A 19,617-nucleotide genomic window follows, 5' to 3' on the forward strand; every position below is an offset into this window, starting at 1 on the left:
CACTTTAAAAAAATACAACTGTGAAAAACAATCTGCATATTTTTATATCTGACTTGTACATTTTCTTGGATATACATGTACTCAATATACGATGTTGAACTGCAACATCATACCAAATAATATACATATACATGTACATCACAAGTCGTGTTATAAAAAAGTCATTTACTAGGGACAACTAGGTTTTAGAGGCATGAATAATTTCAGTACGGGGGGGGGGGGTAAACCATCAACCTACAGTACGGGGGGGGGGGGGGGGGGGGGGTAAACCATCAACCTACAGTCAGTATCTGACGCATGGCTTTCGAACTCGGGACCCAGGGTTGGTGGCCTTACGGTAGCGTATACGTTCGTAGGGTTGGTGGCCTTACGGTAGCGTATACGTAACGCGCGCGGAATGTCATGGCCTTTGTAACTATAAGCCACTCGATCGAGAACCCCGTTCCTAAAACACACTATATCTACACATACATACTCTACATTGTATGTATGTAAGAGCTGTTCTTTTGTGGGTTCCTTTATTCTGTAGCCACTAACAAATGGACTGATTACGAACAAATTTGCTGCTTGCACCAGAGGGCGTTTTCGTATGACGCTCCAGTTCCCGCGCACAATGCGGACTCAATAATGCCACACATATGTTTACCTGTGTGTTACACACTACACCTGTTCTAATGCACGTGTGTCCTACCACCGGAATAAGATGTGTTCATTTTTGTAGTTTGTGTAGTCTTATCTTTCGTGTCACTCCTACCTAAAGATACTATATGTCTAGAGTAGATACCATTTAGATGACGGCACATTCTCCACGGGGCGGACGTGTGTGGGAGATATAACTAGCTGTGTACCTGTGGTAGTAACGTTGTTGATACACAATACCCGGACTAGAAAGGATCGGAGCGAACACGTGGGCCGCACCGGCGGGCCAGAGTATGGATCAGCTGTGGATATATATACACGGATACACCAAGAAAACGGACAGGTGAGAATCTCATTAACCTGTAACTTCGAGACGATAAAGTACTAAGAAGCAATTTGTACTTTAGTGTATATCTGTGTCTTCTATAGATCTAGAAGGGCCGCGTACTTCTACTATACACACTAGTATAACCAGCTCCTAGCGTGTGTACAATTTATGTATGTGTGGGGATATCCCAAAATGTTTTCATTCGTGCAGTACCATAGAAACATAAAACATTTGGATATGTTTTAAAAATTTGCTTTACAGCCCAAAGCTCCTAAAAACAGCTAATTATAGCCGAAAAGTCAAATTAGGTTTCTATAATGTACATTGTAGCTTCAATATTGTTACTCAAAAGTTTTTGACAAATAATGATGTCTTTAGATTCGTTATCTAATTTATCAAATTACCATCCATTGTCACTTATTTTTCAATTATCTAATTACTATACACAAGTATTTTATGCATTATGTGTTGTTGATATGAAAGAATCTCCTCCGTTGATATTCAATATAACAATAAATTGGATAAGAAATGACAACACAGCCATCGGGTCCCTGTGTCGGTATATACACGTAGCACTCATTACATAAAAACAAACAATTAATTCATCGTTTAATAATTAGTTATGTCTATTTGTTGTACGAGTTGCGTTGCAATAGCTGGGTAAGACTTACATTGGCCGCCTAATCTGTCAGTACTTATGTACAATTACTGTATAATATTGCTCTATATTGTGCTATATATTATTTATATTTGATGGTCTAGCTGCCGGGTCACTATAGAACCGACAACCAAAATACCCAAACAAGTAAAACGTTTTGTGTCGATCCATTACATGCAAATCATATACATGTACAACAATCACTTATTAATTAGTGGTCGTCAAATATAATGATATTCCTAATAGTAACCAAAGAACATAGGGACTTGACGTGAACTGATGATCAGAAATACAAACAAGGTTAGAGTGTATTGATTGAATGAGTCGAGATCTACCCTCTTAAGATAAGTGAAAATTCTTGAGAATGAACCGAGATTCCCTCGATCCATACGTATCCAATACACAATGCATTATTATAGATTTTACTCAACTTTGACATACAGGTGGACTGGCATTGTTAATGATATACACAATACATGTATATATATACAGGTATATGGCACTTATTCCAGACCATACGTCATAAACATTAATATGGTTGGTGATAGAATAGAGTAAATTGGCCTATATTGTATATATCGTACATGTTATATAGCATTGCACAACTGACCAATAAAAATCACCAAATGAATAAGAGAATATTTTTCTTTTTGAATTTCATTGCCCTCATATTTGTAATTCTGTGTGTCGAGATCTTTCACCCACACATGAAACATTGCCCTTGGTGGATTTTACTAAACCTTATCGTATTTATTTATTACTTATCTTACGATATCAGTATTGCTATCGTAAGTATTTCCCCTTAGCATTTAGGTCGTTCATTTTTGTCAAACTTGTAGTACAAACAGACAGAGCGTTCCTTGGTCTAAGTGGTAGATATTAAGATTGGCTGTGTTCCCAAGTGACGATGACGCCTTTGACCTTCCCTAGCAGAATGTGTTAAACCCTTAACAATATCATTACAGTACGGAAGGACCAGCTTGGTAGGCCTGGCGTAATGGGAACCTACGTGTTATTATAACTATGTTAATTGTTACAAAACAGTTGTGCATATCTCGTAAATAGTCGTTGTACGTGTCTAATTACGTATATAACTTGTGTCTTATCCCATTAGTATATAAATACATTGTTTTCTATGCAAATAAATACGTTTAAATCATAAGATGTTAAGAGTGAACAGCTGACCCTAAAGGTCAAGCAGTAATAATGTTGTGTAGTTTTCCTTCAATTAGGGGATGTCGGCTATTAAGTGCAGCCAGTAGGACATAAATTTTATAGATGCTTTGTGACCGGCACTGTATGTCAGATAAGGCTAAATAATAAAGTTCAGATGAAGAGATGCGTCACCTTCCTTCACGCTTATTTTAGTTTTATAATTGTTTAGGGATTACTGCATGCTTTGTATTGTAAATGTATAGTGATTAACTTTGATTGTAATTCAGTCCAGTGAATGCCTCCTAACTAGGCACGTTTACTTGTAACCTTTAGATTTAATACAGAATAGAACAAGAAGACTGAAGTTTGTCCTTTTATGTTTGTATTCGGAATTTAGAGGGTGACTATAGGCCTACTATAAAAAAATTCTATTTGAAATGATTAAAGGGACATGAACCTTAAATAAGTTGTTCTGTATGCTTAGATATGGTTTTCAGATGTTTATTGGATATTTTATTACAATGATTGGTTATCTAAAACGACAGGAAAACGTGGGGAATACCTACCTCAAAAATGATAAAAATAGACAGTCATATTCTATTTTTGGAACACAAACCGAAAGCTGGCCGAAAGCGAGGTTATAATGAACAACAAACTTGCTGAAATGACAAGGAATATTTGTTTTCCACATTTTAAGATTATTTTCTAATTTAAGACGATTGACAAATGAAGTTTAAGTCATATTTGTTATAAAACAATTTGTATTCAGCGTAAGAATTATAAGTCAAAAGTCAAACGAGACTTTTCATTCCACAGGGCACCGCGAAGTGAGGTTCCTGACTTATTGCACATATGTACATCACGCAAGTATAAAGTGGGGAGTTGCTCCCGTCTCTTGCATTTCAGCGATCCATTTATATTTACCTACTTTCCAAATCGTGCACGTAACTGACTCTTAACGTACACTGTTTTCTATCAGAATTCGTTTGTGTTTGCTTCACCCACGTTTTTGACCCACCATTTTGTTTACATTTGTGCAGTGCATTGTGGGAGGTCACTAAAGTTCAACACTACTATACTATCGTTATAAAATTCGACCGGGCCGGTTCAAAATACAGAAAGATGGAATTTCCAATATAACTATTTTATTTGACACATTTGCACAATAACTGATGTATATTACTTAGTAAGGTAACTGACACGTCTTAAATATGTATTTTACTCAAATTTACATGGTTTAGGTTCATGTCCCTTTAAAGCGTCAGAAATGGTTTGTGTAAATTCTGTTTTAAATAGATTACCGCATGCTGTTTCATTTCATGATAAATTATTACTTTACATCAGTTTCGAGGATCTAAGTCGGCAAAAACGTATGGCGTTAATCATTTCTGATTATTTAGCACACTAAAACGTTAGCCATCACTAAATTTTCCAAGCCTTAATTTTCGCGACCATCCAACTTTAAAAAGTCTACCCCGTAGAAGAGTGATTCAAGGGGGAGTAACTCTGATGGACGCGATACATTGAAAAACAAGTTGTGCTGCAACGTGCGTACACTAGGCTACAGGTAGATATTTATGATGAAATTGAAAATACATACTGCAGTGTTCGTTTGCACTTTAATGGTGATCTCTTTAATACTTTTTATGTTAATTATGTTATGGTAACCTACATGTACTGTTTTGGCATAGTCTACTGTATGCATTTTTTTTCTGATCACGTCATGGCATTTCCGTTTATCGTGGCATAAATGTCATATAGCCTGTAGCTACAGGAATCACAATGTGTGGCAAAGCTCTATCATGTCCACCTATGGATTTACCCATGATTACCGCTAAGCTTAAGATATAATACACTACATGTATTATCATGAGTCCATTATGAATTAAAATACCTATCTTAATCTATTTAAGCATTAAACTATCTTCCTATGGCATCTATGGTCTATATAGATGCCAGAGCTGTGCAGACAATCTTCATAATGCGCGCGCGCTAGCGCATTATGAGATGATTGTACTGCAAAGCTCTGGCATCTATATAGACCATAGAGCATCTATGCAAAGCTCTGGCATCTATATAGACCATAGATGCCATAGGAAGATAGTTTAATGCTTATATTTACATTATCAACTCATTTTAGGATCTCTGCATTAACGTTGTTTAAACTAGACCAGTAACCCGTTTTATCAACAACGATTTAATCCTCAAGATGGAGCAGCCATTTTGACGGTGATCAGTTGACGTCACCAAGTCAACATTTGTGACGTTTTGGGTGTCGGTTATACCGTCATATTCTTCATTTTCCCTTGGTTAGTTTATATAGTAGAAGTGACAAGTAAATGTAAATATATTAACGTACTATATAGTGATAATCTGCATTTTAATCAGACTGGTCCTGAATCTGGGTCCTATAAGTGAGAGAAAACCTTGGTTACTAATAAAATATAGTTTACATGATGTATAAATGTTGTACTGAGTTTGATCAAGATAAAATTAAGTACAAGTAGACCTAATTGTGTAGAAAACAAGACTGTATTTTAAGCCATTTTACGAATAAGGCGTACGTATCATTGTGAACACGTATTTAAATATATTTTTAAAAGTCCCCTGTTAGTAAACTAGTACAGAAACACTTACAATATTGACAAACAACTTCAGATAAAGGACAATCCCTTATTGAAGTGGGATTGATTGCTTACAATTGTATTTATTGTTTGTTATTACGAACTAACGATTACCGATTGATCACTTTACCTTTTTTCGGTTGACTGGACGAAATCTTACTTAATGGAGAACTCCGTGTATTTGTATTTTAAAACCCAAATTGACAAATCTAAATCCAGTGGAAGTACCTCTGGAAACGATTGATATTCTGTATTTATAGTTATTTGCTTTTGAGGGTAGGTATTGGTTATACGTCATGTCTTTGTGAGGAAAACGTCATTTCCACAACTATGACGTTTCATATTCCATTTTTGCATATTACGGAGTTAGCTTCTTGCGAGAAGGTATCCATATTTTAACGTCAATATTTTGTGAGAGAAATTCACGTCATTTCCACTGAAACTTATGACGTTATGCTCGAAATACAATACCTAACCACAAGGGCAGATAACTTTGTAATATGTAAATACAACTTTTCCAACCCTTATACATTTTCCGACGACTGAAGTACCCTTAACATCCGTCATTCTACCGCCCACATTCCCTCCTAATCCTCGAATAATATCCCAAACTTTTATACATATAGTCATACTGTTCTTGAGCAAAGGATTTGATTGCATGCTACCATTACCTTCCCTCCGTCAGTCTCAATCCTCTCCCAACCCCCAAACCAAACATATAGCGGAAAATTCGTTCGAAAACATTGAAAAGGTTTTGTTTTTTATTCGACAGTTTACTGGCTCGCCTTGTAACGTGTTACACTTTTAGATATACACACAATGCACTCCTTTATCAGTTAGATATATAAAACTCCACGTCAGTAAAAGGTTATCATTTTTCTCGATAGAATGGTATGTTAACGCGTAGGTAACCGCCTGTATATATTTAATGTATAATTATCTTGCGCCCAACCGTGAAAACTCCTTCGAGGCATTGACATGATACAACTTTTCCAGAATAATTAAAATTATAAAAGATATCATTTCAAGTAACGTTTTACTCATCCGGTACACATCGATGGAAACATATTATAATACATATGTAATACCCGATAAATTCAGAATCATGTTTCACATTTACCGGATTTATTAACAAAACTTTACATGATAATAATTTATACAGTTAAACCTCGTTAGGTTCCGAGGCGTATATTTAAGCTGGAAATTTTTTTACAGTTTTTAAAGTATTCTTCGAATTAAACGTTGTCTCCATGAGTTCTACATCAAAAGGTTCAGTTCTGAGTTTTATTTCGCAAAGTTCAAAACTTCAAATTATTACAGGATAACAAAGCTTACACGATCAGGATAGCCCAGTCGATATCGACATTCAACACCCAATACCTTTGTATGTGTACAATGTATTCACATGGAGCCAGTGAGTGTTATTGTCTTGTCAATAGGCGGAATATAAATGCTTTACTTCATATATAGTTCTCGTTATTTAGGCTATTGATTATTTCAGTTTTGCATTACATTACCCGTGTAATCTTGAATTAATGACGAACCACATTCATATACAATTGACAATCGTACATGTATTGTGTATTCGGTTACCTGTACTGAAATGTATTTGAAGCATTATACTTCAAAGTTTAACCTTGTATGCATCACCATGGTGCTGTTTAAGTAATGCTTTGTCTAATTAGACTACAGTTACCTACTCATTTATTGTATAACACGGGAAACGTTTAGCTGACACTAATCTGTTATTGCGTAATCCACGCAGACATTTAAATAATCATACATACACCCTATTAATGGATAATTATATATCGACAGACACTTAGACCTTTTCATTCACCTGGAAAACGGACAGCGAACTTTCCACGAAGACAAAGGGATTTCATATCGGTTTATCGACATTCTAAAATACACAATGCTTGGTACCTTAGTCTGTAGTTAGTCTGAAACTGAAAGGAACTCAGGTTTCATCTACTCTACATACAACTGAATTGCGTCTGTCCTACCTGAAGGCAAGCATGTGTAGACTTCTACATATGAGCACTGGGACCGGGGCCAGACGATACTCGGACTAATATCAGTGCAACAACAATATAGAGTGTTTTGTTATTTGTTAATCGAATGTCAGTACAGGTACAATCAGGTTTGTTTGGATATAGTGGACGTGGTAATCGGATTCCGTGAAATAAAGCTTTGGTATTACTCAATACATGTACCCACATGTTGGGACGAAAGGGTTATATAAAACATGTAATACGCAATAACAGTCGTCCAGAAACTTAGTGGATATATCTAATTTGTGGTTGTTTATAGTGAGCTTTAAGTTTGTCAAAGTATAAACATTTGGATATTGAAACAGTTGATAATGTACCTCGCGAACTGTAAAATGTCTAGCTGATCGATAATATATTATGGTATATGTTCAATATTGATAACTCCTTTGTTTATTTTTCAGGCTTCCCGGCCTACAATATCAATACCCTACAGATAAGCAAGGTCGCCTGAGGAAATAACTGCGAGATAACAGGAAAACGAACGCCATGAAAATCTGTGGTTCAAAATTCAAAATGCATGCTTGAAATACACAACTTTTATCTACGTCATCGCGCATTCTACCTCAATTACGAATACGTCATCACTGCGTCATCATGCCATCATTTACAATGGCGTCCTTCTCTGCACCAAAGACAAAGACCGGGAAAGTGTTTGCCGGGTTTATAGTGTTGTTATTATCGTATTTCATCGTCATGGACATCCTAGTGTATCAGTCCCTCCAAACCATGGATTTCGTCCACCAGGACCATGTCGGAGGGTACTCGCCATTCCGTCCACTCTCTGTAAAACTCCTCATGTTAGACCACATGGATCATTACGTGTATATACCTTTAGCAGAGCTTGTATTCGCCATCTTTGAACCTACTGGTATTTATTTCATCCTAACACCAAATGTGATTAGTTTCACGGGTCTGTTTCTAGGCTTCGTGGCCGGAAAGTTTGTGACAATGGAATCACTATATCATAGACGTATCGGGGTATTGATTTTTGAATACCGGATGTGGTTAGATGTACTTGATGGTGTAGTGTTTCGTCACACTTCCGGTAACCCTGTTTACAAATCACATAGAACCACTTTAGGATTTTTCATAGACGTGGATTGTGACATCATAAGCGGTATAGCACTCGCCTTTGGATGTTTATTCTATTTATGGAAATACCCGCCAGTAATTCAACCACGTGATCTACTATTACCAATTTCAAAACCATTTTTGAATGCAAATGTGAACGGACACAGCGGCGATTCTCCGGGAAAGGCTAATGGAACCCACAACAAAGCCACTAAAAACTATGTATTCCTAAAGTGCCTTATTTTTGGTGGCGTCATCATGTTGGCGACAACGACGTGGGATAATATGTTACAGACCTACTCGGACGTCCTACAAACTCCGATGGAGACCTCGCTCCAGAGGGTAGGTATATCACGTGACTCTGACGTCATAGTAGTATCGTAGACTGTAGCGTGATGACTGATAACTTAGGTAAGACTAAATCACCAGTTTAAAGTTGATGGCGGGATCATGTTGAAATAGGTTTCAAAACAAAATAGCCCCATTTAACGCTAAAAGAAGTTTTAATGCTGAACTCGATAAGCGATTTTCAATTAATATCTAACGGAGAAGATCCCGGTGGTCATGGGGAAAATAACCCTACTATTTCCTCTACAAACTTTGATAGGTGGGAGAAGTGGAAATAATGCATACATTATGTAGTTGCATTTAATAGTGCCAGTGTACTTCTGTTGATCATGTAGCAGAATCAGCTGTAGGAGCTGATGGTCCACGTGTCAATCAAAATTTTAGCTCAAGTTTCCTTTGTTCCAGACACCAGGCTTAACAGATATTTTCGCTGATTTTCGATAGGTTCCTAACGTAGTCAGATATTCTCGTCAGATTTTCTTTTGTCCCTAACACCAAAATAAGACATATTGACAAAAATTCTTTTGACATAACGCAGCATGGTGTAAAGATGAAGTGTACTAATAAATAAAAACGTGGATGTTTTCCGGCACTTCTTCAAAGATATCTGTTAGAATGTCCATGTCTGGTGCCAGGACTTTTAGAGTACATTTTAGTTACCACTCACAGTTATTGCTGTTTGATAGCATGCACGCCTTTGATTTGCCCATGCTTTTGAGATACATCGCCACACGGACTTTGTTTATAGACGTCTGTGGATTTGTATAAAAGTTTATTTGCTTTCCCAGAAGTAATAATGCCTGATGTACGTGCATAGGTTTAGTGATTCAGTATTAGACATGATTCTAATAGTGAAGTGTCCGACTTGTCACATAAATCGTCTTAAAACCAGATCTGGTTTAATATCTAGAAAAAGGATTATCTACTATGACTTGTTGAAGAGATATGCAGAAACGAACCGAGTGGTTGAAAAGGGACATGGGCCTAATAATAAGTTTCATTTAACGAATAACGTACACACAATCACAACATACGTGAATATAAACATTAATTGTTCGTATATTTACGTTACACAGAGAAAATATCTTTGGGTACACCTGAAAAAGCTCGACCCGAAATTGGCCTGAATTAAAGACATTTTACCTGTGTAGGTGCATTGGCAAAGATCTCGTGTACATACTATAATTACAATCTTGTAAACTGTGATAGTAGTTTTAACTGTTACTGAACACAAAATTCGTCTGCTCCTGTTTTTCAATAGATGACGAATTACCATCCGTTGAAGGTGTAGCACTTTTAACTGTAACTAGATTTACCAGATAGCTGCCAGACTACAGTTTGTATCAACAATAAGTTAAAGTCCGGTAGACAAAACGTGGAACTTTGTATTCCGATCAGTCAGTGTTATACCGGTCCGACAAGTGGTCCGGGCCGAACAATCAACTCTATGTCTCCCGAACAATGAGCTAGAGTTTCTTGTTGATGTCCAGACTAAACAAAGTTTTCAGCCCGCATTAGGTCGCTTAACAGTAACACGATAATGTGCTAGTACCTGTTTCCACTAATTAACACGATAATCTGGTGCTACCTGTTCCACTAATTCCATCTGGTGCTACTTCCACTAATTAACACGATAATCTGGTGCTACCTGTTCCACTAATTAACACGATAATGTGCTACCTGTCCACTAATTACACGATAATCTGGTGTACCTGCTACACGATAATCTGGGTACCTGTCATAATGTGATAAGTCTGTCCACTTTAACACGATATTGGTGTACCTGTTCCACTAATTAACACGATAATCTGGTGACCTGTCACCTATTGTGCTACCTGTTCCACTAATTAAACACGATAATCTGGTGCTACCTGTTCCACTAATTAACACGATAATCTGGTGCTACCTGTTCCACTAATTAACACGATAATCTGGTGCTACCTGTTCCACTAATTAACACGATAATCTGGTGCTACCTGTTCCACTAATTAACACGATAATCTGGTGCTACCTGTTCCACTAATTAACACGATAATCTGGTGCTACCTGTTCCACTAATCCGGAACGGCATACCTGCTAAAATATCTCATGTTAGACCGAGATGTCTGCTATGGTACAGGTAAATATTAAATAATCATGCATACTGACAGGTGAATCGGTAACTCTGAAAGATCACAATTAAACATATTGCGCTACATACAATGAACGTAACGAGTTCATTAAAATTCGGCAAATTTCTTTTCTTTTTCCCCGCTGGCCCTTGTATCATTTTAGCATACTAGATACCCCACTCTTCAAATCTCTATAAATCTATTTGATATATCTAGGCCTAACTGCCTGTGTACTGTTTTTTCAGTAGAATGTGCTATGGGTTAGGATAAAACTTACGTAGTAGACCGTGGTAGCATTAAACATTCATTTGGATGAAATTTCATACCTGGATACGGTACATTTAGCATGACTCTGTCAGACTCCTAGTCAAATACCATATCATATAACTGCCTGGGTGTGGGTCAATAGTGTTGTAGTTTATCGACCCTTGAACAGCCATCCTTATTCTACAGCGGGGTGTCCTTGAGCATTTTGTAGTTGTAAAAAATATAAATGGCTGCTTCAAAATCAAAGAGCAACTAGAGCATAGCATTAAGTACATTATTTATGAAATATCCAGAAAAAAAATCATAATGACAGGTTTGTTAATACGTACATGAATTTTTGATGTTCAAGCCTGTAATAGTTATCTAATAGGACCGATTCTTGTGTTGTGAGGCGCGTGCCATGTAAACACATAAGCCTGTGCATGTACATCATTTTCCTAAGTAAGTATGTTAAAGTCGAGAAATTCGAGGGACGTTTGGAATGTACTGGTCAGTAACTTTGGAGTTTTACAATATAATTATTATGTAGGCGTACGTCTATATTTTTGTAAAACTCTTTTTGGAATGAATATACCACATATGAGAGTGACTGTCTATATTGCAAAACTATTAGAAATTAATAGATAAAAACTGTATATTAATTTACCTGGTAATATATGCGACTAGCCAAGCTCGCCTCCATATTGCCAGCGAAATAATAGTGTCGAAAAGCTACTTGGTGAGATAAGGTCCCTCATGATGAACTGCCAGTTAATTTTAGGAGTGTTTTGCCTGAGAGTGACTTTAATTTGATTCTAGGCATTTCAGGTTTGGAAGTCGCGGATTAGAGATCATTTTTGAGGTGGTGATGCTCACTCTGTATGTGGTCGAATTACCTGTCTCTTAAATTGAGATGAGCGTACAACAAAAAGGAAAGTAGTTCATTTTAAGCGACAGATGATTAGATTTGTCTTTGGATATGTTTTTTTGTATACTTTTCGTAAATAGGTTCTTCTGGTGAAATCATAGCATGAACAATACGAAAGTAAGAAATAAGGATGTTGTCAATACATATAGCCAATACAGAATGGACCGTGGAAAGTCTTAACAACCAGACTGGCCGTCACAATTCGCAACCCGTAAAATTTAGTCGAAAGGTGATAGGTCAAGTATCTTTAGATTTTGTACCCTATGACCTCTGGTCACACGGTCTGAGTATTTACATATATAAGTGTGGTTATTCATCCTTGTTGACCTGGCTATCAGAGACACTGACCAGACAAAATATTGACCTCAGGGTGAATGTCCATGTAGTATTTAATTGATGTGTCCTAGCTCTTCTTTATTTAAAGCGTCCTATTCTCTTTAGTAGCTTTAAATGATCTAAAAGTGTAAAGTATCTCTGGTACTTCAGCATAAGTATGTACATGGTACTTCAGCATAAGTATGTACATGTACTTATATTAGAAACGACAACCTGTGGCGGGACCATGACCGCACAGTCACAGCCAAGTGAAGGCTTAAGGTTAGGCCATAATGCTATTGCGCTCGACAGTGGGACGACTGGTTTGCCAGTCTGTTACATTAATGTTTTTTTGCTGCCAGTCATTTGGACTAGAAAACCCAAAAAATTACTAGCCGACTTTTTAATCACTAGTCCAAATGAAATATACAGCCGTTTTGCTTTAGCACTTCAGTCATGATCAGATTTTTGACCCAAATTATAGTCTGGATGCGTTTGCGAACACAAATTCTCACAAAATAATGCATCCGGATAGAAATAAATCGCATACAGAATGCGCTCTAAATGTGAGGAAAAATGTAATTGACCACCGCTCTTGTAAATAGAGAAAATTTACATATTTCAATCCGGTGGGGAGCCACTAGTCCAATCGGACTTGTTCATTGCAATATTTGCTCTAGTCCGGCTGTAAAAGTAATAGTCATGGGCATTGAACTAGTGCATAAAGTGGCAGCTGTGGTTTGCCGGATATCAGTAAAATGTGACCGGATGGGATGTGCTTGGTGTGTTTGGCAGCATGTTTCAGTGAGATACGAATTGTTACAAAAAGAAAAATTATATTGATACATTAAAGAAGCTCCACCGCCGACAGAGCATAAACGAAAACTACATATAAAACAATATATTTTGCTTTTTGTGTATGCGCAATCAGTATTTCATTTCGTATAGGACATAGTGCCATGGATTTTTTTCAATATGCAATTAATATTTTTATCTTGACGTAAAATAAGAAGCTAAATTTTTCAGTGGTGATAATGGTGTAAAGTAATATACTTTTGTAAATGAAGAAAAATACTAATTCGTCTGCTCCTGTTTTTGATAGAGTAAAATACCATCGAATACATCACAGCCTCTCAAAACATACATTCACAACACATTTCACAGCAGACAGGGAATTAAATCAACCAACCAAAAAATACTTTCTGACGGACATCAATTTTTGTGTCGGTTTTTTACCTCTACGGTGGTATGTAAAGTATGTAAATGAGATAAGTAAGTTGTTGACCGATGCTGCATATTATTACATGTAGGATGTTTTAAAACAAAGGTCAAATATAATAGCCCTGACAATAACAGAAATGACAGCAATCATGGTCTGTCAAACGAAAACGCCATTCTTTCCAAATTATCAAATTTGCAAACATTTAGGAACTTGATAATGACAATTGAAAAGTGCACGTTTGTTTTCTCTCTGTCTCCTGTTCGTTAGACTATCGGTTAATGAAAACTATCCATACTACACAAGAGTAGTCCTCAGGGGCCTTTTATTAGAGGGAGTTGTTGTCAGCATAATGTCACCGGTGGCATGCTTCAGTCATAGCACTATACAAAGAGCAAGAGTCCCACTATACACGAAGACACAACACGAATATACCGCAACCTCCCAAAACATGCATTATACGCTACATATCCGCTACATACCGCATACAAGTTGTGTTCAAACCAGACAAAGAATTGATTATGCACTCGAATTACTTTCATGCCTAAATGGAATACTTGTAATTTTCACTAGAACCGGTTTGGATCCATGCTTTCACTCACTGGTCTTATCTATGAATATATAAGTTTTGTAAATATACACGATCGTTTGTCAAACATTTTAATCGATATCCCCATATGTGGAGTTCTCTGTGCGAGGTGAGACAAGTATAGCAACATATATCATACTATATTACAGCGATTTGGATATAATCAAACAGAAACTGATTTATCATAGGATATTAGACGACAGGACAGGGCGATCGATGGAGCATGTGCGCGACAATACGTTGAGCAACTAAATTGAATTTTATGTCCGGATTTGAGATAGCGCATTTGTTAGGCCCATTAACATTTCCACGTACGTTTGTGAAATTAGAACAGGACGTTGTAAATATACGGTATTAGGCTTATACATAATTAAAGACCTGTTACTTAGCAACAATGACAACAACTATAACCCGAGTGTCGTCTGCACCAGACACCGAACTTTCACTATCTAGTGTAAATATAACATCTTCGTGTACATGTATAATGTATATGTCTACTTGGGGGAAATTCGGCTTCTTACAAGCACTGTTATTTTCTATTTATGTAAAATAGCAACGCATTCAATGAACTACATTAAAACCGGTCTATAAAGCCCACCCAAGCCACCAAGAAATATGATCTTTAAAGATTTCACTATCAAAAACAGGAGCAGACGATTTAGTATTATTTACACCATTACCACCATTGAAAAGTTTGAGCTTCTAATTTTACTTCAAGTTCAAAATATAAAAAATAATTAATTGCATTCCGAAAAAATTCCGTGCTACTATATCCTATATGGAATGAAGTACTGATTGCGCAATTACCAAAGGCGAAGTAAATTATTTTATATTATTTTTTGTGTTAATTATACATACATACACACGATTAAACACTAATTATTGTTCAAATGATGAATATCATTTATGCTTTGTCGGCGGTGGAGCATCTTTAAAGCCAAGTCAAGTGGTCTTTATATTCAGGTGAAATTGTGTTGAAACTGACCATTTGGGACATTGAGAAAGTGGTGTTATTAAGCAAGTGGTCTTTATACAGAGGCTTTTTGACTGTATAATATGTCATCATGTAGAAATAAATCACAATGACGTCACATCATGTCACATAGATAAAATGCATAAGTACATTGTATCATTGTGTTTTAGGCCTTTTCCTAAAGGACTTTGTATTTAACGTTAAAACACTGTGATATAGCATTATGCTGAGGGCTGAAGTCGACCTGGGCGGGACAGTTTGCCATGCACGAAAAGAAAAGTCATTTCATCTTGAACTTTGAACTATGTTATCAAAAGGGATTTTTTTATATTGCATGTCCTCAATTTTCAATTTCTGGTTCCAGGAAAAACAGTGGGAGGCGTTGCATTCCGGAGTTACCTGGTTGAGTATGTGGTTGTGGCGGTTCTGTGAGGCTCAAACACTACTTCATTTACTCCAATTCGCTATCGTCACCGATAAGATCTGGGTAAGCTCCCTTGGTGGAAATCTGTGTCTTTATTGGGTTATCACTGAAAAAGTCAGTCACTATATCTCTGAGAGTGTCTGGCAACTATTGCCTGACTGCCTCTGAGCTGTAGCAATTATGGAAAAGTCTGAAGCTTATTTAATATTAAGGAAAAAAGTTTTAAAAATACAGTTTTGTATGAAGTATGATTTGATTTGATTGAACTGGATTTAACTTTTTTTCTGTCATAAGATTAGGCTACAGAGAATTCCGTGTGCAAACATGCTTTTATAAATAAAGATTAGGTTTGAAAGCGACGTGTACATAGATTATTTGCCATCAATTGGCAATTTTGTTCAATTTAAAAACAAAATGTACATTCCATTTGTCCTTTTCGTGTTTCAGGAATTCCTCAACATTATTCAATTTGCTGGCTTTGTCGCTCTGGCAATTTTGAATTTATTCAGCTACATTCAAGTTCGACACGTAAGTATCAGATATACGAATTACCAGTAACAAGTATCAATAAACTTTAATATCTAAAGTTATTTGAATGAGTAGCCTGCCCGGTCAATACCTTAACAGTATGGCAAGCCGTTTGGGTTTTTACATATTGAAATGAAGATATCTGTATTCAAAATAAGGATATCTATATTTCTACAACAATTAGAGATATCTGTATTTAAATTAGATATATCTTTAATTGAATTAGTGATATATGTAATTGAATTAGAGATATTTGTATTTGAATTAGAGATATCTCTATTTAAAATAGAGATATATCTAATTAAACACGAAATAGAGATATCTCTAATATAAATACAGATATCTGTAATTCAATTAAAGATATCTATGATTTAAATAAAGGTATTTGTAATTCAATTAATACTGTCTTAATTTCAATTAAAGATATCTGAATTTCAATGTAAATAAAGATATCTATATTTTGAATAAAGATATCTTAAATTTAAATACAGATATCTCTAATTCAATTAAAGATATCTCTATTTCAAATACAGATATCTCTAATTATTGTAGAATACGCATATCTTTATTCTAAATACAGATATCTCTATTTCAATTAAAGATATCTCAGGGGGCAGGGGGGGCAATTTGCCCCCCCCCCCCCCCCGTTCCCCAGGACGGGGGGGGGCAATCATGTCTTTTTGCCCCCCCCATTTTCGCCGAGTGAAATGTTCTAAAAATGCACATTTGAAAGAAAAAAGGGTCCTCATGCACATTTTTGTACTTAATTTTAGAAAATTTTCCGCTGCGCGGCGCGTTTCCTAAAACGTTCAAGCACGTAATGTCTAAACCTTTAATAATGAAAATTCAATACACACAAACTAGAAAAAAATGTCCATCAAGGGATTATACTATATAAAAAAAAATGCTTCTTAAAAGATTAATTTGTTTATATGTCTTCAATTCATTATTACTTTGAGTTACACAACAATGTGCCGGTGGTGTTAATCCGGTATGTTCAGATCGAGCAGGGTTGCATAATGATATGACGAACTCACAATTATCATTTCTAAATGCAGGTAATTTTAAATCGAAAAATTACCGTGTTAAGAACGCTTTAAAATCAGCAAAATACATTGTAAACTCATTTCAGCCATTCCAAATCGTAAAACTCTTTCTCGGGGGAGACCCCCGGACTCCTCTAACAACAAAATCTCGTGCCTTCGGAGCTAGCAGATTCATCAGAATACATCGTAAAACTCATCTCAGCTATTCTAAATCTTATTTTTTGTCACCGGGGGAGAACCCAGGACCCCCAAAACAACAAAATATCATGCCTTCGGTAGTCACAAATTCATCAAATACATCATAAAACTCATCTCAGCCATTCTAAATCTTAGTTTTTCCCCCGGGGGAGACCCCCGGACCCCCCAAACATCAAAATCCCGCGCCTTTGGCGCTCGCAAATTCAAATGCGTTGTAAAACTCATCTCTGTCATTCTAAATCGTATTTTTTTTCCGGGGGTGAACCTCGGACCCCCCAAACACCGAAATCTCGCGCCTGTGGCGCTCGCAAAATCCTCAAATTCCATCGTAAAACTCATCTCAGTCGTTCTTTATCATATTTCCCAGGGGATACCCTTTATTTGCGTATTCATTAATTTCCTGTTAACGACATCACTGTTTATAGAAGTGTACAAGGATTATATGCAATGATATATGAAAAAAGTATATCAATTACCTCCTGTGGGTGCGGGGCACCCGAGGGGGGGGGGGTTGTTACGAAATATTGAAATATTGAAATAGAGATATCTGTATTTAACCATCAAAAAGGGAAAAGCTCCCTTGACTCTCCGTTCTGCGCATGACGGAAGTAAAGTAGTGACCTAAAATGGCGGGAAATGCAGACTGTGTTACAACGTATCCGCTTTCAATATTATTTAATTATAGCTGCAACAGTTCGCTCTGTTTTCTGTAAAGCAGTTACCCTGTTCTGTTGTTAAGAAATTCCCTCAAAGTTTATTGGTTTAGACCTGCATTTATCATTCATACATATGGATTCTTGATAGTCCAATTTAATTAAAAGCGTTTCGTTAACATTGATCAGGAATAGGGAGTTATCATTATTTTCTTTATGTTTCAATATTAATCTTTGCACTGAGCAAATAAAGATATCTATTTGAATTAGAGATATCTGTATTGGAAAGTAATTACAGATATCTCTAATTCAATTAAATATATCTCTTATTCTAAATAGAGATATCTGTATTTGAATTAGGGATATCTTTATTTGAATTAAAGATATCTGTATTTGAAATGAAGACATCACTATTTAAACAAAATTAAAGATAGTTTTATTTAAAATAGGGATATCTTTAATCAAAATAGAGATATCTCTATTTCAAATAAAGATATATTTAATTGGACAATGATTAATGATATCGCTACTAGAAATTTTAAATAGAGATATCTGTAATTAAAAAGAAGATATCTATATTTTCAGTAGAAATAGAGATATCTTTATTTAGATTACATGTATCTTTAATTAAATAGAGATATCTTCATTTCAATATGTAAAAACCCAAAGGGCTTGCCATACAACAGTACAGAATGTACAGATAGTAAAAACATTGCCGAATGGGATTGGTTCAGATGTACCAACTTATCTATTTAAGTTTATGTCATATGTTACACTAACGTAATGAACGGCTCATATCTACGCATCGTCTACGTATACCTATAATACAGTTTATCTTATGTTGACACTTACATTTGCATTTTAAATGCGCTATACGCCCCCATTCATTTTGAATACGTTTAATGTTGATGTAGGTAAATTTATGCTATATACCGGAGCTGTTATATTTATATAGAACTAGTGGCCCCTGTTTTGTTTGTTAGCGATTCGGATCTGTCTGTGATCGAGGTCACTGAGGACAATTTACTTCTAAGTCAATACAATGATGAGATAGGGATAAATCAGGTTAGATTTTCTTAGCTGATTATTACATAGTACACTTAAATGTTTTGAAAGATAATTCAATTGTCATTGCTTTCTTTACAGATACGAGCGATGCTTGGAATGTACGACTCATGACAGAAAACAATTTCATCCACAGAAAGCATTATACAACTTTAAATAATCAAATAAATATATAATTGTTTCAATATTCATCTTTTGTTTGTGATGCTTATTTCAGGCTCCTTTATTACTGTACAATGGTACACAAAAACGTGTGTTTGTTTGGGCACTGACTCATCATACCTTTGTATGGTTTCATTACTGGTAAAGAAAGTCAGAGTTACACCTGTTGACAACTAGACATTTATCAGCAAAACATATTAATTACAGGTAACGCCGTCCTATGTCGGTATTTCTTTTTATCTTATGCTATTTACACTACTCACTTCATACAAACCTCCAGTCT

The 19,617-nt window shown here is 36.0% G+C and overlaps 1 protein-coding gene across 7 annotated transcripts; it reads left to right on the forward strand.

Moving 5' to 3' along the window:
• The first annotated feature begins 617 nt into the window (after positions 1-617).
• LOC138328033 (ceramide phosphoethanolamine synthase-like) lies at positions 618-19,363 on the forward strand. Of its 7 annotated transcripts, none has more exons than XM_069274611.1 (5): positions 618-982; positions 7,860-8,871; positions 15,623-15,745; positions 16,130-16,210; positions 19,254-19,363. In XM_069274611.1, the coding sequence occupies exons 2-5, from the start codon at positions 8,053-8,055 to the stop codon at positions 19,284-19,286; spliced, it is 1,056 nt and encodes a 351-aa protein (XP_069130712.1). In that variant the 5' UTR covers positions 618-982; positions 7,860-8,052; the 3' UTR covers positions 19,287-19,363. The 7 variants fall into 7 exon arrangements, with proteins under 7 accessions (XP_069130712.1, XP_069130717.1, XP_069130715.1 ...); XM_069274616.1 differs by lacking the exon at positions 618-982 and adding an exon at positions 7,109-7,416; XM_069274614.1 differs by lacking the exon at positions 618-982 and adding an exon at positions 7,393-7,537.
• The last annotated feature ends 254 nt before the right edge of the window (positions 19,364-19,617 follow it).

Source organism: Argopecten irradians, chromosome 7, assembly GCF_041381155.1.
Source record: "Argopecten irradians isolate NY chromosome 7, Ai_NY, whole genome shotgun sequence".
Lineage (NCBI taxonomy): Eukaryota > Metazoa > Mollusca > Bivalvia > Pectinida > Pectinidae > Argopecten > Argopecten irradians.

Bases quoted from the DNA above. Each gene is read 5' to 3' on its own strand.
- LOC138328033 (XM_069274611.1), top strand. From the start codon at position 8,053: ATGCCATCATTTACAATGGCGTCCTTCTCTGCACCAAAGACAAAGACC. The intron at 8,872-15,622 runs GTAGGTATATCA...TTCTGGTTCCAG, and splicing joins TGGAGACCTCGCTCCAGAGG to GAAAAACAGTGGGAGGCGTT. The intron at 15,746-16,129 runs GTAAGCTCCCTT...TTCGTGTTTCAG, and splicing joins TCGTCACCGATAAGATCTGG to GAATTCCTCAACATTATTCA.